General features: G+C 41.3%; 1 protein-coding gene across 3 annotated transcripts in view; it reads left to right on the forward strand.

Annotated features, from left to right (window-relative positions):
- The window catches only part of MED13L (mediator complex subunit 13L), a 291306-nt gene extending 270770 nt beyond the window's left edge, over positions 1–20536 (forward strand). For all 3 annotated transcript variants that reach the window (XM_061384909.1, XM_061384910.1, XM_061384911.1), the window contains 8 exons: positions 2727–2950; positions 3139–3281; positions 6102–6260; positions 7049–7225; positions 8368–8525; positions 11221–11382; positions 13027–13139; positions 14108–20536. In XM_061384909.1, the coding sequence (XP_061240893.1) occupies positions 2727–2950; positions 3139–3281; positions 6102–6260; positions 7049–7225; positions 8368–8525; positions 11221–11382; positions 13027–13139; positions 14108–14240 (1269 nt within the window). In that variant the 3' untranslated portion in view covers positions 14241–20536. The remainder of the gene's footprint in view (positions 1–2726; positions 2951–3138; positions 3282–6101; positions 6261–7048; positions 7226–8367; positions 8526–11220; positions 11383–13026; positions 13140–14107) is intronic.
- Positions 20537–25619: the final 5083 nt, after the last annotated feature.

Raw genomic sequence — 25619 nt, forward strand, 5'->3', positions numbered from 1 at the left:
TCTACTAAATACCGATATGTATGTAATAGCTGTAAACAAAAAGGTTAAATTTCATCACAGTTTATCTAAAATATTTGTCTTCGGTAACAGCTAATGCTTTGATTTCTTAAATTGCACACACATACACATAGTAAGGTATAATATACATACTGAAAAGTGCCCAGTCTTAAGTGTTCAGTTCAGTTCAGTTGCTCAGTTGTGTCCGACTCTTTGCGACCCCATGAACCGCAGCACGCCAGGCCTCCATCCATCACAAACTCCCGGAGTTCACCCAGACCCACATCCATTGAGTCAGTGATGCCATCCACCCATCTCATCCTCTTGTCGTCCCGTTCTCCTCCTGCCCCCAATCCCTCCCAGCATCAGAGTCTTTTCCAATGAGCCAACTCTTCGCATGAGGTGGCCAAAGTATTGGAGTTTCAGCTTTAGCATCAGTCCTTCCAATGAACACCCAGGACTGCTCTCCTTCAGAATGGACTGGTTGGCTCTCCTTGCAGTGCAAGGGACTCTGAAGAGTCTTCTCCAACACCACAGTTCAAAAGCATCAATTCTTAGGCGCTCAGCTTTCTTCACAGTCCAACTCTCACATCCATACATGACCACTGGAAAAACCATAGCCTTGACAAGATGGACCTTTCTGGACAAAGTAATGTCTCTGCTTTTGAACATGCTATCTAGGTTGGTCATAACTTTCCTGCCAAGGAGTAAGCGTCTTTTAATTTCATCACTGTAATCACCATCCGCAGTGATATTGGAGCCCAGAAAAATAAAGTCAGTCACTGTTTCCCCATCCATTTGCCATGAAGTGATGGGACCGGATGCCATGATCTTCGTTTTCTGAATGTTGAGCTTTAAGCCCACTTTTTCACTCTCCTCTTTCACTTTCATCAAGAGGCTCTTTAGTTCCTCTTCACCTTCTGCCATTAGGGTGGTGTCATCTGCATATCTGAGGTTATTGATATTTCTCCCGGCAATCTTGATTCCAGCTTGTGCTTCCTCCAGCCCAGCGTTTCTCATGATGTACTCTGCATGTAAGTTAAATAAGCAGGGTGACAATATACAGCCTTGATGTACTCCTTTTCCTATTTGGAACCAGTCTGTTGTTCCATGTCCAGTTCTAACTGTTGCTTCCTGACCTGCATACAGGTTTCTCAAGAGGCAGGTCAGGTGGTCTGGTATTCCCATCTCTTTCAGAATTTTCCACAGTTTATTGTGATCCACACAGTCAAAGGCTTTGGCATAGTCAGTAAGTGTACTGCTTGCTGAATTTCTATAAGTAAAAATATTAAGTAACTAAGAGCCAGAAATAAAGCATAACAAGCATCCATCTCCAACATCTCTTCTAGTCACTCCAGTGGTAATCACTATTTTGACTTGTAACAGTGTAATTTTGCCCATTTTTTGGCTTTTATGTAAATGGAATTATAGTTTACAGTCTTTTGTGTGACTTTGATTCAGTGCTGAGAATTACCCATTTTGTCGCCTGTGATGGTTTTTTCATTCTCTTGGCCATTTGATGCCCTGCTTGTGTAATTTTATCACAGCTTAGCATCCACGTTACTATTGATGGTTATTTAGGTTGTTTTCTCTTCTGAGCTTTTTTTTTTTTTTAATTTAAAAACTAAAAGTAGAAGTTTTTATTGAGTTCTTTAAATTGCTACTCCATATTTTTCTTATTACTAGAAAAGTTTTTAAGCAGCCATTCTTAACTTGACCAAAATTTTAAAAAGCAAAGATATTTTGTAAATGTGTCGCACACACGGGTGACAGAACCCTACTTTTTCTAAGAGGACATTCATCTGAATAAAATCATGAGTTTTTAAGTAAGCCTCCACCAAGTCTTCTGGTAATTGAACAGAAGCAAGCCCACCATGGTCCATGGGAGATGGGTTAGACAGACAGATGTTCTTTCAGTTTTTCCATAATTTCATTCATTTTGTTGCTTGGAATTAACATCACAGTTTTCAGGGGCTTCATTGGTACATCATCAAAGGACCATTGGCCTCCCAGACATGTGTCACTCTCCTCCTGCACCGAGTAGTTGAATTTCAGGATTGTCTTCTTGTAGAAAAATTCTTCTTCTGCATTTGCAAACATTAACTCATCTTTTTTCTGGTTGCTCCATTTCTTTTTGGAATTCTTTTTTCCTGCTTCCACAAACATCTTGCTGATCAGAAGGTAGAAGTAACACATCCCACATGGCTTGTTAGTTTTGTGTGCCTTTTTCTGAGCTATTAAAATGGATACTGTTAGGAACATGCTTATACCTGTCCTTTGTCAGCATATATGTGCGTTTGTGGGGTGGGGATCAGAGGGTACATGTTTGTTCAGCTTTTCAGGCTGTTGTCAATACTTTCCCAAAGCACATCATATACCAGCAGTGAGAGAGAGTTCTAGTCACCCTGTTCTCATGAGTACTTGATGTTGTCTGTCTTTTGTATTTCACACATTCTGGTGGGTATATAGTGGTTTTAATCCTAATGACTTTCCTAATGACTAAGTTGGGCCAATTATTTATTTTCATAAAGAAATACTGGCTTGAGTTCCCCAGCTCATGTGACTTATACAGTCTTTTTGTATCATCATTTATTTATAGGACTAGTCGGGGTGCAGTCTATTGTCATTTCTCCCTGTTGGTTTCCCTCAGTGCTATATGGGGTTTGTTGTGAACACCGAATTGAGTTGCTCTGTGTTGTTACTGATTCTGATTTTGATTCTTATTTCAGCGGCCCAGCCCGATCCAGCTTTACTCCCCTCCTTTTATATTGGCCCCAATCAAAGACAAGCAGACAGAGCCGGGAGAGACGCTTGGTGAAGCGAGCCAGAAATACAACGTGCTCTTTGTGGGCTATTGTCTGTCTCACGACCAGCGCTGGCTTTTGGCTTCCTGCACTGATCTCCATGGAGAATTATTAGAAACTTGTATTGTAAATATTGCTTTACCAAACAGGTGAGGAGCCTTGGTGTTCGTGGTGCATGGAGACTGACACTGTGCCTTTTCTCAGCTCATGGATATTTCTAACTCTCCCACCTAAATGCACTGGGTACCATGTGGGTGGGTTCTTTGGAATTTTCTTGGTTTTGTCATACTGAGTAATAGCTCTGACTCATTTGGGGACCCTTTTCCATTTATTTGAGGTCACGGAGGAGTAAAGTATCTGCACGTAAGATCGGACTGCAGAAGTTGTGGGAATGGTGCGTCGGTATTGTCCAGATGACATCTCTGCCCTGGAGAGTTGTGATCGGGCGACTCGGGCGTCTAGGCCACGGGGAACTCAAAGGTGAGAAATTCCTGAAGCAAAGGAAAGGAAGAGGGCTGAGCTAACGTCATTAACTAAGCTGAGGGAGAAAACAGTAAAGTTGGGAATAAGAGTAGATAGAGCACGTTATATTTTCTGATTCTTCTAAATGTACGGGGTAAACTTGTGATTTTTAGACTTTCTATTAGCAACAGAATCATTTACAAAGAAAATTTTAAATATTGAACCTAGCAGAAAAATAATTCTTTATATTAATCTATAAAAGGGACACTAAATTAGAATTTCTAACATTTGTGTATTGAGTCAGTGAAAAGAACAAGTGGTTTTTGTTGTTTTTTTTTAAACAAGTCAGTTTTACCTGGAAAATTTTATATCAGATTATGGATGATCGTAAACGTCATATACAGCCTTTACTTGCATTTGCTTGTTTGTTTTTGATGGTTGATGGTGAGGAGACTGTATTGTTTCAGTGGCGTGATAACAAGATAGTCCTTGTTGACAAGGACAAGTAGTTGCAAATTTGAACCATCTTTATAAAACATCACCACTATCTGATAGTCTGTGGTCTGGAAATTTAAGAGAACAGGTGTTTTGTCTTTTTTTTAAAGTTGAATCCCCGAACTTATATTCCTTATAAGAAATACAACAAAGGAATAAAAATAAGTGCCGTGTAACACCACTGACCACTGGCAGCCGCCTTGGCTGATGTTGAGCCCAGCTCATTCATTATCCTCGTGGAGCTACTTGTACAGTTTTATTTGAACAGGCCTAGATTATCTTTTTTTAAGGCCTATCAATGGCGTATCTATAAGAAGTCCAGTATACGCATATAGATGTGAATTTTTTCTAAGGTGTGTGCAAAAGCAAGCATGTGTCACAAATTAGCCTGGTAGTTTTCATGTTTCATGTGTATATTAGGGCAGAGTTGGCAAACTTTCTTTGTAAAGGGCCAGATAGTAAATATTTTGGACTGTGCAGGCTAGCTGGTCACTGTTGAGCAACCCAGCTATTCTATTGTATGTCACAATAGCCACAGACAGTACCCCCTTGAGTGGGCATGGCTGTGTTCTCAGAGACCTTGCTGACATCAGGTGGTGGGCACGACCTGGCCTTGTGGACCCTTGTATTGGAGTGTGCATAGTATTTCTTACGTGAAATTTATATCAGGTATTTGGGGAAACCCTGAAATAAACCCCCTGATATGGAGATAACTCGTCTTGTATCAAGTGCCCAGAGGGGTTAATTATTAGGGTTTAACAGCAGTTTATACAAATATATAATATGTATTAAGTGTTTGTTTAGGAATCTTCTTATACACAGAGTTTTTTTTATTATTAAATCATACTCTAGGCCAAGAGAAAAATATCACCCTTTTCATTTTTAAAAGAATATTATACTTATAATGAGTCTGTATCAGTAGCCTGGAGGTCTAATTCATTAGGGGATTCATCATTTCATTTCTGTCAGAATTCCTATCTTCTCTCATAGTATACCTTTTAGTCAATCTTACTTCTTAAAGGCTTTAAGCTACTCTTAACCCTTGGGAAAAGTTAGAATATAATAGAAAAGAAGTAGAGGAGATGAAAATATAGCCTAGTAGTCTAGTTATTTGGTGTTTTGGAAAATTATTAGAGCTGTTGCCCTCCCTTGTATGATTTTTTAGAAGGGACACAAGTGTGACCAAGGGCTCCATCAGAAGACTGAGAGAAAACGTGCCTTCAAGGAGTAAACACAGGAAACAGCGTAGTGTCCAGGACACGAGCTTCTTCCTTTGGGAAACCGAGCTCTGCACCACCTTGCATTTCTGTGGGGCAGTAGCAGATACGGGTCCACAGATTTCGGTTTTGTGAATCTCTGTTCTTTATCACCACAGTGTTTGTGATAAAAAGAATCATACTGGCTTTTCTTTCTTATTTGGTTCTTAAATACTGAATTCACATTTCTCGGGTTTTTCTGTGGTTTTTTCAACATACACCCTCCTCCGTGTTCCTTGACCCTTTTTATTTCAGCCACTTCTGTTCACTGTTCATTGGGAATATGAAATTTTCGTGAAAGTTTTGGGGTTTTTTAAACTTTTTAAGGGAGAGCAGCATGTGGCGGTGGACAGGTGGCGTGGTGTTGCCTCGGGTGTGACAGTGCACAGCTGCACTCGTGTCACACTGATGGGCTCCTGTGTGTCCAGGGTCAGAATAAAGGGAGGGCCGAGTGCTCTTCAATTCCCAGAGTAACATTACCCTCTGCGGTTCTGTGATGAGATATCCTGCCTTTGTTTGGGGGCAAGAAACAAACAATAGAAAATTTGTGCCACCTTTTTAATCTGAACAGCTAATGTGGCGTTATCTGGAGCATGTTACTTGGACCCATTGCTTACCAGCTGTTCGGGGCATGCCAGGAAAGGGTCCCCTTGGTTCCTTCTGCTGCTCGCCTTTGATGAAACCACCAACCTAGAGCAGTAAACCAAACTGAGGTTCGCCCCCAGCTGTGCTCTCTTCTGAGGAAAAGTATCCATGAGGGTGTGAAAGAACCAGGCCTGGAGAAGGAGAAAGGGCAGAATAGACTGGCATCCCCAACAGAAAGTATGCGCACATGTGCCTGCGTCTGTGCTGGGCCCCCACGTAACCTCAGTCTCCATAATGGTGGGCCTTTGTTCCCTTGTTAATGAAGTGTAATCGAGGTCAAGTAACATTTTCTTTGTAGCAAGGAGGGGAACCTGTATAAAGACATACTCCCTTTAGGGCCCAATCCTGGAAATTCAATTATCAGGCAGAACTGGTAAAACACTCAAAGCTCACATCAGTATGCATTTCAAAGACTGTGTGAGACTGTGGTATTTGATTCCAGATTGGAGTATCCTCCTCGGAGAATGTTCACTACAGACAATCAGTAAACGGCTCAAGGACGTGTGCCGGATGTGTGGAATCTCTGCCGCAGACTCGCCTTCTATCCTCAGTGCCTGCCTGGTTGCCATGGAGCCCCAGGGCTCCTTTGTAGTGATGCCAGGTAACTCTCTTGTCAGTTTTCTTAATTAGGTATCAGAGTACTTCAGTCCATTTATTCTGAAGTTCACACACAAATATAGATTGTATCCTTATGAAAAACAGTTGTACTCAAGTCTCAAAAGTGGAAACCGTTTGGTCTCTTCCAAGGGAGTGGTTTGTGACTTTATTATTTGTTAACCATCACTTGGGAGAGAGCCTGAGTCCTGAGTGTGATCGAGAGCTCTTAGAGTCATGGCGAATTATTTGCCTGACCCCGGCCTGTGGGGCGGGTTACATCATTTCTTTGTGCTCTGTCCTCCTTATGACATGGGGTAGTAGTTCTTACCTCATGATGTTGGCTTTGATGATTGAATGAGATGAGTAAAGATTTAGTATAGAATCTAGCATATAGTATGCATTCAATAAATATGCATTTTAACAATTTTTAGTTGAATGGTATCATTTCTACAGAACTGCGCTGTTGGGAGAACAGTCCTTTATAAATTATTAGCAATCACAGGAGAACAGAAGGTTTTATTTTTAGAAATACTTAATTAAATCATACTTGGTTGGCTCAGTCCAATTTTATCTTAACTTTCCTAATGTGAAATCTGGCTTGGGCTATCATAGGTAAATGCTCTGAGTCAGTTTCTTGAAAATATTTAAACAAATGGGCTCAACTTTAAATGTGTGTCCATCATGGCACTTGTGTCAGACTCATATCAGTCCAGCTCAGGTCCTCTTAAAATGTATTTCTGGAGTTGTTCACTGCTACACAAAAGGAGTGAATACCTTTTCCCTGCCTTTAAGATGCTGTCACAATGGGCTCTGTTTTTGGTCGAAGTACTGCACTGAACATGCAGTCATCTCAGCTTAACACCCCTCAAGACGCTTCCTGTACACACATCTTGGTGTTCCCGACGTCGTCAACCATCCAGGTGGCTCCAGCCAACTATCCCAATGAAGATGGGTTTAGCCCCAACAATGGTGAGTGGGCACAGTGCAGCTCGACTCCTTCACCAAAATGCCGTGCTACAGCAAGGAGTCACTGCGCTGCGGCAGGTTCTTCTGTGTTGTAATGAACAGCTTATAGAGCATGAGGGAACTGAAGGGCTAAGCATCTTTTCGGTCTTGAGGATTTCATTTATACCATTGCCAAGGCCATATAAACACTGTCCTCTCTTGGGTAATTAACGTTCTCCTGTTTTTCATGAAATGAAAGGCAGAAAGTGTCTGTGTGCTGTGATGTCACTCTTTCAATGAATATTTCTTAGCTGGTTTGAAATGGGTGAAGACTACTGGGCAGTAGTCAGACAGCATCTAATTCGCTCTGAAACAACTCCTTAGTTGATGATTCTTAATAGATATTCTTGGTTTGAATATCTTAAAGCATTTGTTAACTGAGTATAAACTGTAAAATGCTCAATATTATGCAGCCATTTACAGTGTCTTTTGAGGGGTTTTTAGCAGCATTTGCTCCCGTTAAAGGGGGAGGGTGAAAGGCCATCACCCTGCGTGTGTGCACACAGGTTAGATGTGTAGCATGATCGTGGGGTCATAATACAGAACCAGAACCAGCGGGACTGTTCTTGGTGACGAGGCTTCCCATTTTATACCTTCCAGGTTCTCTGCTGTTTGTGTGCCTTACTTCTATGATACAGGAGAGAATTTCCTAGGGAAATCAGTGTGCTTTGATCTGCTGGTGTAAGAGGCCTCCAGTTTCAGGCCAAGTTCACACCTATTAGCATGCATTAATTCAGCCTTAAGTGTTTTTAGATGCTAATTGGATATATAGATGGAGTGTGCTGTTTTCTTGGATGGCGTCAGTTTTAATTTTGTTTAATAATTAAATTGCTTCTTTAGCTGTTTTGCCATGTTTTATGTGCCTTTGGAGGCTGGAGTTTTATGTTATTTCTCCATTCTGTGCATACTTCACACTAGGAGATCACTAGAGACAGGACACAATGAAAGGCTTATTTGCAGCACCTTGAACCCAAAGGGCACACGTTAAGTCTAAGTGGTTAATGATGCATACCTAGAACAGCCCTAGGCCAGCAGACTGTGTTTTGCTTTAAGTCGGGGCTGTGGATGAGCTTTTTAATTTTTGTGTTTTTCTCTCTCCCCTCTAGATGACATGTTTGTTGACCTTCCATTCCCAGATGATATGGACAATGATATTGGCATATTAATGACTGGGAATCTCCATTCCTCTCCTAACTCCTCCCCAGTCCCCTCCCCAGGCTCTCCTTCTGGAATCGGCGTGGGCTCTCACTTTCAGCACAGTCGGGTAAGCATGACTTGGGAAACTTGGCACGTTTAAACCCACCGCAGCCTTGAGGGAAGGCCCCTAGAGGTGCTGACCTCCGTTACCACATCCGCCTTTCCTCCCGGTGGTCCTGATACAAGTGAAGTCAGTGTGGCTCTGTTGTTTCATTTTGAGCAAAGGCAGGAATTCTAAAGAAATGTATCACCATTCCTGATGACTGTGTTTAATCAGAAGAATAGTCCATTACAGCTGTCAGAGTTTTTTGCAATTGTTTTCTGAGCAAAAATTAATTTTGGTTGCTTGCCGTTTCCCAGTTAATTGTAATATTTTTGCCAAAACAGCAGCTTTTCAGAGACTAGTTCAATAATCCTGCTTATTCAACATGCAGAATAACTGTGTTAACTGAAGAACACACTGTTGATGGTTATTCGGAAAGAGGCCTCCCTTGTCTTGGTCTGTGTTTTCCACCTTTTGTAGGCAGTCTGACCTCCTGTGTAGCCAGCCTGCAGGAATGGAAGAGCCCACAGGTGGCTGATTTTGGAGATGTGTCCATGTTAATGCCAGAGTATTAAGGGACAAAACAGAGCTTACAACTAGTTTCATCTTTAAATATCCTAGGGATATTAGAGGTGAACTAGCAGAAGATTGAAGCATTAAAGGTTCTGCCATAAAGCTAGGTGATGCATGCCTTATCCTGGTCTTAAACTTAAAATACTAAGAGACTGAGGGCTTGGACACAGAAAAATAGCTGTCCGATATCTTAAACTGGACAAGTAAAAGCAATCTGTTTACCCTCATTTAGACACAAAGATGTTCTTAAAGGACTTAGGTTTCTGTCAGGTGGGACTTTTATTGCCAGCCCTGAGTTCACTGAAGGACAATCAGAAGATGGAAAACTTTAGTTACAGAGCAGATGAGACCAAGGAACGGCAACTCAGTAGTCTGCCTTCATGTTACTGCCTGCCCCCTAATTTTCCCTTCTGGAGGAAGAGATTGTACGTGTCTTGACTTCCTCCTCAAGCATTTGCCCGTTAATGACAATTTATTGGCTCACTGGAGATTGTGATGGGGACCGAGAACACAACTTTTGCATTGAGTGGTTGAATTTAGGATTACCGTGATTCTGGAGGCCAGTAGCGCTGCAGCGAGGAATGTGTGCCCTGGAGGTTGGTAAACACAGCTCTGAGTTACAGCTCACTAGCTTGTGCGATCTTGGACAAGTTTACTCTACTTTTCTCAGCCATAGTTACTTTAACTGTGAAATGGAAATACTAGCAACTATCTACCAGTACTGGTGGTTGTAATTCAGCCTGTCCACTAACAAAGAATTGGTAACTGAAGTATGTTAGTTTTGTGAGAAGCAGAGGTGTGCTGTCTTTTCTCCCTTGGTTGGCACCTCAAGCCATTGAATGTCACACTTGAAACAGTTCTGTGCTGAAGCTGGTCAGGTGGCCTTTTTCACTCCTGAACGCCTGCAGCCGGGTAACTCTGACGGGCTTTCAGCATTTCCTCCTCCTGAACCATTAACCCTTCTTTGATATTCAGTTAAGAGGCTACAACAGGAGAAAGCATTCAAAGTTGCAGTTAGTTTTTCTTAAGCAACTCAGAATTGCTACAACTTGGTGTAGTAGTTGAGGGTTTTTTTTTTTCTTTGAAACAGAAGGCTTTTGAGAACAAATGAATTACTTATTATTGCTTGCATAAAAGGTACATTTTCAACTCTTGAGGCTAGCTAAGAGAGTCAAAGATGAGGAAAATGTCAATTAAAAAAAAAAAAAACGCCCAGTAAGTCTCTCACAAAAATCTCTTACTCCTGGGATTGCTGTAAATTGAAACAAGACTTCCCACTGCTGGCAGGTCAGAGACCCTTGAGTTGTTACGACCTGTTGACAGTGGACAGTCAGGCGTCTGTTTTTGGGTGACTGCAGGGGAAAGAGCAGATGGGTGTGGTGGTGCGGCGCCTTCAGCTGTCAGAGTCCACTCCTTCCATTTTTAGTTTGTTATCTAATAATGCCATGGAGCAGATTTTATGTTCTGCAGAAAAGGAAGCAGAGAAAATAAGTCTGTTTACTCGGCTGATGTTAGTTTTATGTATATATCTCACCAGATGTCCGTGTGTGGCAGACACTGCCTCCCCTGCCGCCCTTTCTCCATCAGTTCATCTGTGTGAGGTGCTACCAGCCTGGTCACTACAGTGTGCACGGTGAACTGATGAAACCTGGGTGACGGTGTCAGAGAGGACGAACTTCCAGTTACACAAGAAGTGTCTGCAGATGTAATAATGCATAGTTAATACCATATTGTAGGGACTTCCCTGGTGGTCCAGTGGTTAAGAATCCGCTTGCCAATACAGGGCACAGAGTCCATCCCTGGTCCAGGAGGACGTGCCACGGGACAGCTCGGCCTGTGCTCCACAGCCCACGCGCCGCAACAGAGACCCAGCACAGCCAGAAAGAAATCATTTAAAAACACCATATTGTATATTTGATAGTTGCTATGCGTAGATTTTTTTTTTAAAGTTCTCATCAAAATAAAAACCATTCAGCTCTGTGTATGGGGATGTTCCTTACGTGATGATTTCCCACAATTAGAGCCGTCATGTGGCATACCAGAAACTAGTGTGCATGGCAGTTATATGGATTTCTTTTGAAAAGATTTTACAGAAAGCTTTCTTTGGTGATAAATGCTGATCACGCTTTGGGACTTTGTCTTTCAGAGCCAGGGTGAGCGTCTTCTTTCTAGGGAAGCACCCGAGGAGCTGAAACAGCAGCCTCTAGCCCTTGGGTATTTTGTGTCAACCGCCAAAGCCGAGAATCTCCCCCAGTGGTTTTGGTCATCATGTCCCCAGGCTCAGAACCAGTGTCCCCTCTTCCTAAAGGTTGGTTTGGTGTCATGTTTGAAGTTTTGGCGCGGGGGGGTGGGGGGAGGTGCGGCGGAATGAATGACTTAAAACTCGAAATTTGGTGAGAATTTGTTCCCTGATTCTCTCGTGTCTACTTGAAATCTGAGGCTGTTTTACTTACAGCTAGAGGCAGAGAGCAGAATTTAGGAGAGGAACCCAAAACCATGTCACAGAGGAATGACATTTCCCCAGGGAGGAGACCTCAGGTCACCCTGTGGTTCTGTGTAGGATTACTGCCGTCAGGGAAGTTACGCCTGGGGAGGGAGAGGTCAGTAATGACTGCTTGTCCTCCTCCTCCCCTTCATGGGGGCCAGTGTTCTTTTTAGAAGTAGGGCAGGAGTGAGCTAAAAACCCTATGTTTATGCATGCCTTTCCTGTATATTTCTTTTACTCCAAATTAAAGTTAAAAGCAAAAGATCTCTCACTTCACTTTGGGTGAAAGAACCTAGAAGAAATCCATAGATTGGCAAAAATGCGGATGTTGAATATCATACTCTTTCGGCAGGACTGTGGCATACCCCTTCTGATGCAGAAGTCCCACCACAGAGGAATCCACGTGATACACACACATACACCTGGATGGTTAAAACCAAAACAGTTTTCTTTTCCTGATGACTTTAACACAGTATTATGAAATCAAAGAATTTATATTAAAAATCCATAATCTTTACCGTCAGAATTATTATCTTCTCCTCTCTTAAAAAAATATACATTTTTAAGCTCTGTTTACTGAAAAGACTTAGAGATGATAGCTTAGTAGCAATAAACACCTTTTTTGACACATGTATGATTTCTCAACACCACTTACTATTCAAAGAATAAGAGTTCTCTAAGGAATGACTGATTGCAGGACCAAAGTAAGAAATTCATGATGTCCTGAGACATCTTTTCATGCCTAAAAGCATGGACGTTACCAAAGATTATTAGAGTCTTTTCTAAGAACCAACAGCCAACTTGGAGGGGTTCCCATTGCCCAGGGATGGGATCAGTCATTTGGTCATTAGAGTGATCAGTGGTGGCAACAGACTGCTAATGCTAAGTCTATGGGTTCATAGTTGTGCTGGAAAAGAAAACATTTAAAATAAGTCACCTTTTGAAGGAGAATCAAACATTTATGTGGCCTCTGCTTTAAATATTTCAAAATTAATAAAGTAAAACTATGCTAAAACCCTTATGTTAAAGATTGATGGGGAACTTCATAGTTGATAGAACATGCTGGTACCTGCTGAACCCAGGGCTCTGGCATGGTGCTTCAGGTGGGATAGCACGTGCCTCTGGACTGACGCTGGAAGGGCAGTACACCAGTGACGGAGCCTGGAGGTCAGGAGAGAGGATCACGGTGACACCGTCAGCCACACCCAGACTGTGGGCCTCTGCAGATTAAAACCTGTGGAGGGACACTATTTGTAGGGCATTTGCAAAAATAGCTTTTTCCCTCTCTCTATTCTAGGATATGGAGTTATTTGGAATCACCTTGGGGTTACTGAGCAGCTTGAATCCAGGGACTTACAGAAGCCCTGACTCCTAAGGGACTTTAGATAGTATCTGCTGCTGGCAGACGTGGGCTTCCTTCCCAAGTTGACTAGGCCCGAACAGTAACATTCTCTGTTCTTTTACCAGGCTTCGCTGCATCACCACATTTCTGTAGCACAGACGGACGAACTTCTCCCCGCCAGGAATTCTCAGCGGGTTCCACATCCTCTTGACTCCAAAACCACGTCTGATGTTTTAAGGTAGATTCAGACCTAGACAACATAGCAGTACAGTTTGAAATTATATGTTTTAATGAAAAACACCTTGGAAAAACAAGAGTAAAATGTGGTGTTTGTGGAAGAGATGTTACCTTTTGTGCAGTGGAGCACTGTCGAATTAGCCAGTGAGAAACCACATCCCTCCAACGCATGCCTTGGACGGACGGACGGACAGACAGACAGGGCAGCAGACGTCGTCACACCGGTAGTTGGGCATGAGCACCGCTGCTGTCACTTCCTGTTCCCAAGCGGCAGTCATGGTGATGAAAGTAGATCAGATTAGGCGTGGATAGGTAGAAAACCACGTCTGAAGCTTAAAGCACTTGACTTTGAACACATTTTCTACCCTCCCTGACATAGATTATATAAATAAAGTAAAACAAATTCCATGGTTGGGAAATACCTCTCAGAATTCTCTTGCACTTTAGCAAGCTATAAACATGCTTCATATACCTTGAGAAGATATGTAAGCTTTTTCTAATGTTTCCTAACTCTTAAATGATTTGAAAATTATAATTAAAGCAAGAACCTAATCTACATGATTTTGGCTTCCAGAGCCTCTAGAGCAACACCATCCAGTAGAAGTGAGTCACATAATTACCATCTTAATATGGCTACTAGAAAAATTTTGAAATTTTAGTAATATATAAAAATATATGATAATGATCATATAAATAGTATCATTTGAATGGTAATCAATGTAAAAATAGTCAGGAGCTATTTTCTCTTTTTTGAAATACTCAGTCCCTGAAACCCCTGAGCCCGTTCTCTACATATACCATGTCTGAGTTGATGAGGGGCGGTGGCTGCCGTATTGGACAGTGCAGGTCTGGAAGGAAGGGGAGTCAGGACAGGCGCTCCGGGCTAGGGCGCGGGACCACTTACAGAATGAGGTCATGCCTTCGTCCTGCGGCCGCCAGGCACCCTGACCTGTGTGTTCTCTCCGGCAGGTTTGTTTTGGAGCAGTACAACGCTCTGTCGTGGCTCACGTGCAATCCGGCCACCCAGGACCGTACCTCCTGCCTTCCCGTCCACTTTGTGGTGCTCACTCAGTTGTACAATGCCATCATGAATATACTCTAATTGGAAAAGCACTTGTTCTCTCTGGCTCAGTTCCTTCTCCCTGCAACCTCAGTCCAAGAAACCTGCGACACTCTGAAATACCCCACTTCCTCCTTTGGAGACCACTCTGCACAGTCCCGCACTGTGATTCCTTCTCAGCAGGCACATGTCATTTCTGCGGTGTTCAGTACCAGAGTGACTCGCTGACACTCCTCTCATGGACCTGGAAGCTTCCACGAGCAGTGACTTTCAGCCAGTGTTACAGTGTGTGCGGGCCCCAACCACTGGGCCACAGGAAGTTTTTGTTGGTTTTTAAGAGGGAAATAGAAGAGACGGTGTCCTTTTGCACAAGAGTCTGTGTTTTCAGTCTCTGTTTAACATGGGCAGTGTAGCCCTCGAGGAAACCCTCCAGTTCCTGGTGTATGGCCTGTGGGTTACCTGAACTCCATAATCTGGGACTTTTGAAAAATAAGAACCAGCTCAAGGACATGATTTCATCATAGGGTTTCTGTCTCTCTCGTGCTCCCATCTAGACTGGCGTGAGTGCTTTGGTTGACTTTATACCTGTGTGTGGATACAAGCGGTCTGGAGACGTCTTCGTTTTGTTTATTTATTTTAGGTTGTTCTGTCATGTGACTTCTTTTATTTTTATTTTTTTAATTCGCGAGGACCAGGTACAGTAGCTAAAAACCCAACTCAGATCCACCATAGGATTCTTTGACTACATACCTCTGTCCTAGAAGCCGGAAAAGGAGTGAATACAAATTAGGGAGGATCATGCCTACAAAGTAATAATATACTCAAACCACCCAGCAGTAGGTTTTGTCGAGAACAAACTGGGTAAACGCTCTGCCACGTTCCTTATTAGAAGTGGCCAGCGTTTCATGAAGGACATTTTTACACAGAAGGCAGTCAGGCTCCCCCCAGAGCCATGGAGGCAAGTACCTTCGTTAGTTTTATATAGTCACAGTGGAAACATATTTTCTAGTGAATTCTTACTGAAAGCCAGGTCTCTCCTCTCATTAGATCAAAAGGGACTCATGTACATATCACAATCAAAAGTGTTCGTTCATAACATCAGTTATAAATATGGTGAATTTTTTCTGGACCATAGGAATATTATTTCAAAGAAATATTACAACTTAACCATTAAATTAGTACTTGAAGTTGAGCCTTTGTGGTGGAACTTTTTAAAAACAAACAAACATGCCTTTTTAAAGCATTAAGGCTAACTAAAGTATTTTATGACTCCTCACCCCAGGCTTGAGCGGGTTGTCCTGAAGACCCCGTCTCTACCCCCTACCTTGCTGTGCGTTTCTATCTGAGGGCAGTGGGTGTGGGCTTGCCTCCCGTGAGCCACTCTGGTCAGGCTGTAGAGTTCTAGTCATCTGTAGAGAGAATCATGCAGATTTTAAAAGTTCTTCCAAGAAACTTCCATATTCTGGTTATTAACAAAAAAAAAAAAGAAAAAATGTAATAACTGATGATTTTGTAAAAGTATTTTTCTTGAAATAATCTAACGTTTAAAACATTAAAAAAAAATGTGTGGTGGGAATGTGAAAGCAGAGAAATCACTTGTAAATGGATAATTTTGTTCTCTGTACCACCAATTGAGGGGGAGGGGTTGACTTTCGCAATGTATAGGTTAAAAAATCTGATATATCGAACCATTTGTATCTAATGTGTACAGTGTAAAATTGACTTTAAAAATATTGCAGTGCTATTTTTTCTTAATCAGAAAGGAAAAATTCTCAAGGCCTTTTGAAGAGCATAAGATGATGAAGATTGTAAACTTGTATAAAATTATCTTGGTGAGAAGACAAATTGTAAAGTAGATATTTGTAATCTTTTACCACTTTGGGGTTGCTTTTTTTCCCAGAATTCATCAGAACTTTGAATTTTTTTTTTAATGGGCTGTTTTTAATGCAGGGGCTTTTCTTCTCTAGAAACCCAATTCTCAGCAAAAAAAGAAAAAAACACAAAAAACTAAAAAACCCCTACAAAAACTTAAAAAAAAAAAAAAAAGGCAGCAAAGGGTAGTTTTCATCTGGTGTCTTTTATTTAAGTTTTTTAAGTTAAGAAAAAGCTGGTGACATATTTATACGTTTTTGTGCAAAAATAAATGAATGGCAATAGATTTTAAAAAAATCTTATTATGTACTTCTGTGTGAAAAAGTCTGTATAATATTTCCCTTAAATATGCATTATTTTACTTGTGAGTTTTTTACTGAATTAATCTGAAATGTACAAGCCCTGGATTTGCTACAGAGTGAGAACTTATTTTATTTTTTTTTTATTTTTAATTTTGGAAATTCTGCAGAAATCAGAACTCTTACCTTGGTTTGAACTAAAGAGGGGACATGGGGAGGGGAGGGGTGGGTTTGTCCAGCATGCTTGTATGTATATTTCAGAACCTTTTTTAAATGTAAAAGCTGTACATTTCTGGGAAGTTCTGAATTTCTTTTGTTTCCTTTTTCCTTCAAGCATTTTGCAGTGAGCTTCTTTTATATATAGCAAACAATTTGAAAGAATACAAAAATATGTGAAGTTCATTTAAAAAAACTACAGTATAGCGCTGGTACAGTACACTAAAAGACTTTGATAAAAGAAACAATACTAAAAAGCCTCCATTTTAAATGTCATTCATATATACCTTGTGAATGAGAGCTATATACTTTTACACACTTTTTTAGAGGAATAAATTATTGAATTACTGAAACATTGAGTGGCTTTTTTTCCCCCTTCCATCCTGCTTTTGTAGTAAAAATGATGACGCCTATTCAAAAGGTGTTATGCGCTATGGATTGAACAGCCCTTGACCAGGAGCCAGGCTCTGCCTTCCAGAGTAAAGTTTTACTCCCCTGATCACTACATCTGATAGCTGTTATAGGTTTCACATACTCCAAGATACAAGTGCATTCATGGATCAAGGTTTAGAATGAGCACACATACACAGCTTTGGAATTGGAGCTCTGGTGTTTTTCCTTCACTGTTTTGAGTGGATCGCTCCAACAATGATCTACTGTCTTCCAGCTCTTAAGGCTGCAGTCAGTCCTAGACTACAAGTCTGTTTTCTGCTCCTGTCTCTTCATGGGCTCAGCCAGTTCCCTTTTGTTGTTCCTTAGAAACAACAGTTCCAACTCTACTGTTTTCCCAGCACACGGGCTGATGACAGTTGTGTGCCACCCAGCACACATACAAACAAGACACTCACTGACTGCATGGCCCCACTGCCTCGTGCTCTCCTTGGATCCTTTCCGTAGGAGAAACCACCATCGGGGCAGAAGCACTCGCTAAAGTAGTTTTAACACCAGGACTTGGCAGAGCCTACTGTCAAAATCTGAGTAAGCTGAAAGACCTTGCCTTTAATCTTCCTCCAGCTCATGGGCAATATACACTGTTCTAACTCTGAACCTACAGATAAAACTGTTGCCACTGTTCAGCCTCAGTTATTTCCTCTGCGACTGAGTTGAGGGCAGTTCCATGCCAGCACAAAAGCTGTGTCCGTGTTACTATAGTTGTACTATTGAAAGAAGGCTGAGAAAAGTGAGACCATTTCGGTTAACAGATAATGTTGATCTCTGTCTTATCCAGTTACCACTGCTTTATACCTAGTTCCCAGCCCTCTTGGACACGCCCCTGGCCAAAAAGCACCGACAACTGCGCACTTCGTAGATTCTGTGAATTCGGGTCAGTCCAACTATTCCTGTGTCCCTGTAAAAATCAGAACTAGGTGGTATTTTTCCAACCAATTCATTTTCTTGGGTTCTGTGCTCATACATCCGATGGCACTTAATCCAACAACCATTGAATGTTGACTTTATTTATACTAGGAACTCTGTTTTCATAACATTATTAGCCATACCAACATCAACAGTAGCGAAATCTCTAAGACAGAAAAAACTATCAAATTCATTCATTTTGCAGATTCCGTGTAGGTAAGTCTGACCTGTCATTCCAGCCATCGGCCTCCAGGCATTTGCTCTGCTCAGATTCTGCTTAAACCAGTTCATTCCCCCCAAACCATGCCATCCAATAGTTTTATGTCCTGGCCCCTGTTCTGGGGCCAGGAATTTGTTCCCAACTGATATCAAAGAGCTCATGAAAAATCTTTATAAAAAAGTGCAGTTTGTCAATAGTTCTTAAGGACAGATTTGTCATAAGACTTGGTGTCTGTGTGCGTGAGACATACTGGAAACAGATTTTGTTCCTTGTCATCTACACACCACCAACTGTTCTATAAAGATTTCTTTCCCTTTTGAATGTACCACTTGCTACAGTCCTAACAAGATGCGATTTTCATGTATTACATTATCTTGTAATACATGATTATGATTAGTTTGTTTATATCCCCTTGACACAAAGGAAAGGTCACTCTACCAGGAATTAGTTCATGTCATTAATACCTAATGAGACACCATCATAAAATTCTGTTTTGTCTGGTAATTACAGGGTTGCAACAGTTGCCCTGGGCATCTTACTCTGCTTGGAACCAGATTTACCAAGTCCCACCACTTCACTTGAAATTCTCAGGTCAACTTTAAAAAAGATTTTTTTTTGGCACTTAACTGCTTCTAGTCAGAACAAAGTAATAAAGCAGGTAAGAATAAAAGTTGAGGAAGAAAGCTTGGCAAGACTGAAGTCCTGATTTTTCTCTGTTAAGGTTATTTTCCTCAGTGAACATTAGTTACCAAGGAAGATGCAGATGCAGACAGACACTGGGTCAGTCTCACTTTTTTCTTTTTAAGGCAAGCAGGGAGGTGTGGAAAGAATGTTTTAGTTATCTAGAAACAGCGTTTGTCCGGGCTGCAACTTGGTGCTCTGCTCAGGTTGGAGTCTAAGCAGGTGTGTCGCGGTGTGTTTAAAATCACCCACACCTCAGAACAGGCAGACACGCTGAAATTATAACAGCCCCTTTCAGCATCTCTCTGGCCAGTGCTCCCTATTTTATGTCTTTGTCTCCTTGCTTGCAAATTAAGCAGGTTTCATAAAACCACATGATATTCAGGAGAACTGGCCCTGCCAGAGCTAAAGTGAGAGGGCTGACTTGGAAATGTTTGCTGTGGAAGGGTCATCCATTTAACATGTAAGATGGTCATTGTCTTAATTAATTAATTTGAGCGCCCAACACTTTTCAGAAAGCATTTACAAGTTAGCTTCTCTTATTTAAATCTTACTTTGTTTACTTAGAGGCTTGATGGAGCTCTTACTAATTTATGTTATTTAATATATAAAATTATTTACTATCTGCCTCCTTTAAGTGTGTGATTTTTAATTGTAGAAGAGAATGTTTATGTAGTTCTATCTATGTGCACACACCAGGTCTCTTATCACTACAAAACTTAGGAATTTATCTCCCTATCAGGTCTAGGAATCAAGGTCATTTTTTTTCTCATGGGATGAACTAATGACTTTCCAGTCATTTCTGTGAACAGGAGAGTTTACTTAAAATGACAAAAACGACCTCAGATTGGGCTGACTATATACTGATGCTGTGAGTAGGCACACGGGAAACGTTTGTTGAAAGAGTGGAATGAATACACATCAAAACTGAAATTTACCAGCAAATTCACCACCTGCTGCTGCTTTTTGGAGGAGCAGAAAATATATATTTTATATACTAGAAAATAGAAGAATTCCTTTTATTTTTCTGTTATTGATTTAGGTTTTCTATTTCTTATGCCAATTTTGGAAATTTGAATTTTTACAGGGAAAAAATTGAGTTTTCCAACATATTACTACTATGCAATTGTGCACAGTATTCCCTTAATTTTGAACCTGCTGTTTTGGTAATGTATGGTCCTTCTCATTTCTGTTTATGCATTTTTTTCTTTTTCCTTTCTTGATGGATTATTCTAGCAGTTGCTGTTTTTTAGTTTTGATTTTTTCCAAAGAAATAGCTCATGGATTTAACAATTCTGCTGTTATTTATCCTGGCTTTTAATCTTGTTCCCTTTCCTAGTTTCCTTGAGGGTTTTATTTTCCTTGAATCTTAATTGCCTGCATAGTTAATTTATTTTCCGTTTTGATGATACAGGCACTTATAGCCTAGGGGCTTCTGGATGTGTGTGGGCCTCCTGGAGTTACAAGCAAAATTCTTTGTGTTTGCATTTTTTCTAGGGCGGGGATCTATTGTATCAGATTCTCAGCGGTATCTGATCCTTAAAGGGATAAAAATGACTGCTCTGGGACTATGTTAAAGCTGACTGCATCCTACAGGTTTTGATGTTTAATGTTTTCATTTTTATTTTTAGACTCGGGTGTTTTCTTTCTTTTTGGATCTGCTTTTTTTTAAATAAAGGAAAGTTCTCTTTGGATTTCAAGTCTCTTGGACTGTAATTTTCTCTTACTACACATAATCTAATAATGACTGGGTTTTGCAAACAGTCTCCAAAACCTTCAAAACAAGGTGTGTCCTATTCAGCTCTGTCCCTCAGAGCCCCTGGAGAAGGAATGGCTGCCCATGCCAGTATTCTTGCCTGGAGAATTACATGGACAAAGAATAGATTTTTAGACTCAGTGGGAGGAGGAGAGGGTGAGATGACTTGAGAGAATAGCAATGAAACATACACATTACTGGGCTTCCCTGTTGGCTCAGATCATAAAGACTCTGCCTGCAATCTGGGAGACCCAGGTTTGATCCCTGGGTTGGGAAGATCCCCTGGAGAAGGGAATGGCAAGCCACTCCAGTGTTCTTGCCTGGAGAATCCCAGGGACAGAGGAGCCTGGCCGGCTACAGTCCATGGGGTCGCAAAGAGTCGGACACGACTGAGTGACTAACACATACACAAATGTTACTATATGTAAAGCAGATAGCCTGTGGGAGTTTAATGTATGGCGCAGGGCACCCAAGGCCGGTGCTCCATGACAGCCTGGAGGGATAGGGTGGGAGGGGGTTCAGGATGCAGGGACACGTGTATACCTGTGGCCAATACACACTGATGTACAGCAGAAATCATCACAACATTGTAATTGTCCTCCAATTAAAGTAATTAAAAAAAGAAGAATTCCACGGACAGAGAAGTCTGGTGGGCTACAATCCACGGGATTACAAAGAGTTGGACAAGACTGAGTAACTAACACAACAGAAATATAACGTGAGCCACATAAATGTAGTTTTATAATTTCTAGTAGCCACATTTACAAAGTGAAGACAACAGGGGATATTACTTTGAATATTTTTCTTTAACTCCATATAGCTAAATTTTTATATTTCAATGTGAAATAAAAGTTATCAGATATTTAGCATTCTTATTTTTGCAGTTAAGTCTTCAAAATTCAATATTTTGTTTACAATGTATCTAATTTGGATGCTAAATTTTCAGTGGTTAAAGCAAAATACAATTGTATCAAAACAGGCTGAATTTAACCAAAAAATTGTATGCTGCTTCAGGTTTTAAATTTTAATGAAAATAAAATAAAATTTAAAAATTAGTCCCCTCAGCCATGTTCACATTTCCAAGTCACACACTTAACTATCCCACTGGACAGTACAGTGCCAGAATGTAAGATTTGAGATGGATTAATTGTCTCAAGTATCAATATATTTTCTATATCTTCTGTCTGGACCTCAGCTGACGTCCAGATAGTAGGAGTTAAATGTCCCACTGCAATTTGGCTGTCCTTTTTTCCCTCTACCCTACATTATTGCTGCATAAAGGTTTATGATGTATCTGTTATATAATTTATCTCTATAATGAATTCTGCATAGATTTTTCGCTTTAAATTATCCTTTGATATGAATATTACCAACCCTATTTCCTTTAGTTGGAATTCTGGTTCTATCTTTGACCGACCATTTATTTCCAACCTTTGTCTTTCTGTGTTAGTTGCTCTTCATACAAGTCATGGCGTCTCATTGCTTCGTAGAATTACAATCTCTTTCGACAGCGCCATTTCTACCATTTGCGTTTCCTGTTCTGTGTTGCCCTTTGACCTGTCAACCAGTTCTTAAAAATGCACATATGATTTGTTTGCTTCCTTTCTCTTTTCTGTTTAACCTTTTTGTGTATGAACTCAATTGTTTTTATCTTTCAAAACATTTTGAAGAGAAACCTTAGTTTTCAGTTAGTGACTGCCTTACAACAATCCACAAACATTCACAATGCACTTATCTACATGTACACATCTAAAAAAAAAAAAATCCTTCCTTAACCACGAGTCCTAACTCCACCTCCATCCTGTTCTCTCAAGACTCACGCAGCTGTATGCATCTCCCAGGCCCTGTGGAGACCTGTGAATCAGAGCAGAATTTTTGTCCGTCTTTGTCCCCCTTTCCCCTGGATACTGCCCTGCAGGTTTGAGCAGCTCCCTTAGTTACACGCTTCTCTCCATAGCAAAGGCAGAAGCCACTTCACAGAACGGTAACACATCTGCAGAAGGAATTTGAGGATTCTGTCAACAGATACTCTGTGCCTCTCAGGTGCCAGGCCCTGTGCTAGGGGGTGAAGAGATAACCCCCGCGCTCCCATATCCTAAGGACCGAGGAGGCCAGCATCTGTGACAGAGTGAACCAGCCTCTAAAAGAGCCCCGCAGAGAAATGCACTCCCCAAACCAGCCCGGGCAATGGGCAAACCCATTCCTGTCGCCAGTTTGGAATCTTCTTTAAACAAAGGGTATGTAATTTACAATGTTCAGTTTCTGGTATATAGCAGAGCGATTCAGTTACATATTATATGTCCATAGAATTCTCCAGGCAAGCATACTGGAGCAGGTTGCCATTTCCTCCTCTGGGATCTTCCTGACCCAGCCACTGAACCCGTGTCTCTCGTGTCTCCTGCATTGGCAGGCGGATTCTTTACCACCAGCGCTACCTGGGAAGCTCCATATATGTGTATACATACGTGTGTGTGTGTGTATGTTCTTTCCATTATGGTTTATTACTGGATATTGAACATAGTTCCCTGTTCCACACAGTAAGTCCTTATTGTTTATTTTATATCTTGTAATGTGTATATGTTAATCCCAAACCCCTAATTTATCTCTCTTCCTTCCACTTTCCCCTTTGACAACCAGAGTTTCTTTTCTAAGTCTGTGAGTCTGTTTCGTAAATGGTTCACTTGTATCATATTTTAGATTTCACATGTAAGTGATTAAGTGATACCACATGATATGTGTCTTCTCTAACTTCACTTAGTGTGATAATCTCTAGGTCCATCCATGTTGCTGCAAATGGCATTATTTTGTTCTTTTTAATAGCTGAGTAATACTTAATTGTGTTGATGGATATTTAGGTTTCTTCCAAAATGGTTGTCTGAGGAGGGCTTACAACCAGTTGAGAAAAGAAGAGAAGCGAAAGGCAAAGGAGAAAAGGAAAAACACACCCATATGAATGCACAGTTCCAAAGAATATCAAGGAGAGATAAGAAAGCCTTCCTAAGTGAACAATGCAAAAATATTAGAGGAAAACAATAGAAAGAGAAAGATTACAGATCTCCCCAAGAAAACTAGAGACACCAAGGGAACATTTCACGCAAGGATGGGCACAATAAAGGACAGAAATGGTAAGGACCCAACAGAAGGAGAAGATACTAAGAAATAATGGCAAGAATACACAGAAAAATAGTACAGAAAAAGGACTTAATGACTTAGGTAACCACAGTGGTGTGGCCACTCACCTACAGCCAGACATCCTGGAATGCAAAGTGAAGTGGGCCTTAGGAAGCATTACTATGAACAAAGCTAGTGGAGGTGATGGAATTCCAACTGGACTTTTTAAAATCCTGAAAGAAGATGCTGTTAAAATGCTGCACTCAATATGCCAGCAAATTTGGAAAACTCAGTAGTGGCCACAGGACTGGAAAAGTCAGTTTTCATTCCAATCCCAAAGACAGACAATGCCACAGAATGTTCATACTACCACACAATTGCACTCATTTCAAAACATGCCAGTAAGGTAATGCTCAAAATCCTTCAAGCTAGGCTTCAACAGTATGTGAACTAAGAAATTACAGATGTACAAGCTGAATTTTAAAAAGGCAGAGGAACCAGAGATCAAATTGCCAACATTTCTTGGATCATAGAAAAAGCAAGGGAACTCCAGAAAAACATCTACTTTGGCTTCATTGACTAGGCCTTGACTGTGTGGATCACAACAAACTGTGGGAAATTTTTAAAGAGATGGGAATACCAAACCACCTGACCTGCCTCCTGAGAAATCTGTATGCAGGTCAAGAAGCAACAGTTAGAACTGGACATAGAACAACAGACTGGTTCCAAATTGGGAAAGAGTATGTCAAGGCTGTATATTGTCACCCTGCTTATTAATTTATATGCAGGGTACATCATGCGGAATGCTGGGATAGATGAAGCTCAAGCTGGAATCAAGATTGCTGGGGAAAATGTCAGTAACCGCAGATAGGCAAATGACACCAACCTTACAGGCAGAAAGTGAAGAAGAACTAAAGAACCTGTTGATGACGGTGAAAGAAGAGAATGAAAAAGCTGGCTTAAAACTCAACATTCAAAAAACTAAGATCATGGCATGTGGTTCCATCACTTCATGGAAAATAGATGGGGAAACAATTGAAACAATGAGAGACTTTATTTTCTTGGGCTCCAAAATCACTGCAGACGATGACTGCAGCCATGAAATTAAAAGGCACCTGCTCCTTAGAATAAAAGTCAGGACAAACTGCACAGTGTATTCAAAAGCAGAGACGTCACTTTGCCAACAAAGGTCCATTTAGTCAAAGCTGTGGTTTTTCTAGTGGTCACATACAGATGTGAGAGTTGGACCATAAAGAAAGCTGAGCACCGAAGAACTGATGATTTCAAACTGTGGTGCTGGAGAAAACTCCTGAGAGTCCCTCGGACTGCAAGATCAAACCAGTCTACCCTAAAGGAGATCAACCCTGACTGTTCATTGGAAGGACTGATGCTGAAGCTCCAATACTCTGGCCACCTGATGTCAAGAGCTGACTCACTGGAAAAGACCCTGACGCTGGGAAAGATTAAAGGCAGGAGGAGAAGGGGGCGACAGAGGATGAGACGGCTGGATGGCATCATCAACACAACAGACACGAGTTTGAGAGAACTCCAGGAGATAGTGAAGGTCAGGAAAGCCTGGCGTGCTATAGTCCACGGGGTCCCAAAGAGTAGGCCGTAACTGACTGACTGAACAACATGTCTTGGCTAATGTAAACCGTGCTGCTATGACATGGTGTGCCTAGTCACTCAGTTGTGTCCGACTGTGCAAGCCCATGAACTGTAGCCCACCAGGCTCCTCTGCCCATGGGGATTCTCCAGGCAAGAATATGGGAGTTGCCAAGCCCTCCTCAAGGGGATCTTCCCAACCCAGGGATTGAACCCAGGTCTGTGCAATGCAGGCAGATTCTTTACCATCTGAGCTACCAGGGAAGCCCATGAACATGGAGGTACATGTACATTTTCAAACTACA

This window comes from Bos javanicus, chromosome 17 (assembly GCF_032452875.1).
Source record: "Bos javanicus breed banteng chromosome 17, ARS-OSU_banteng_1.0, whole genome shotgun sequence".
Taxonomy (NCBI): Eukaryota; Metazoa; Chordata; class Mammalia; order Artiodactyla; family Bovidae; genus Bos; species Bos javanicus.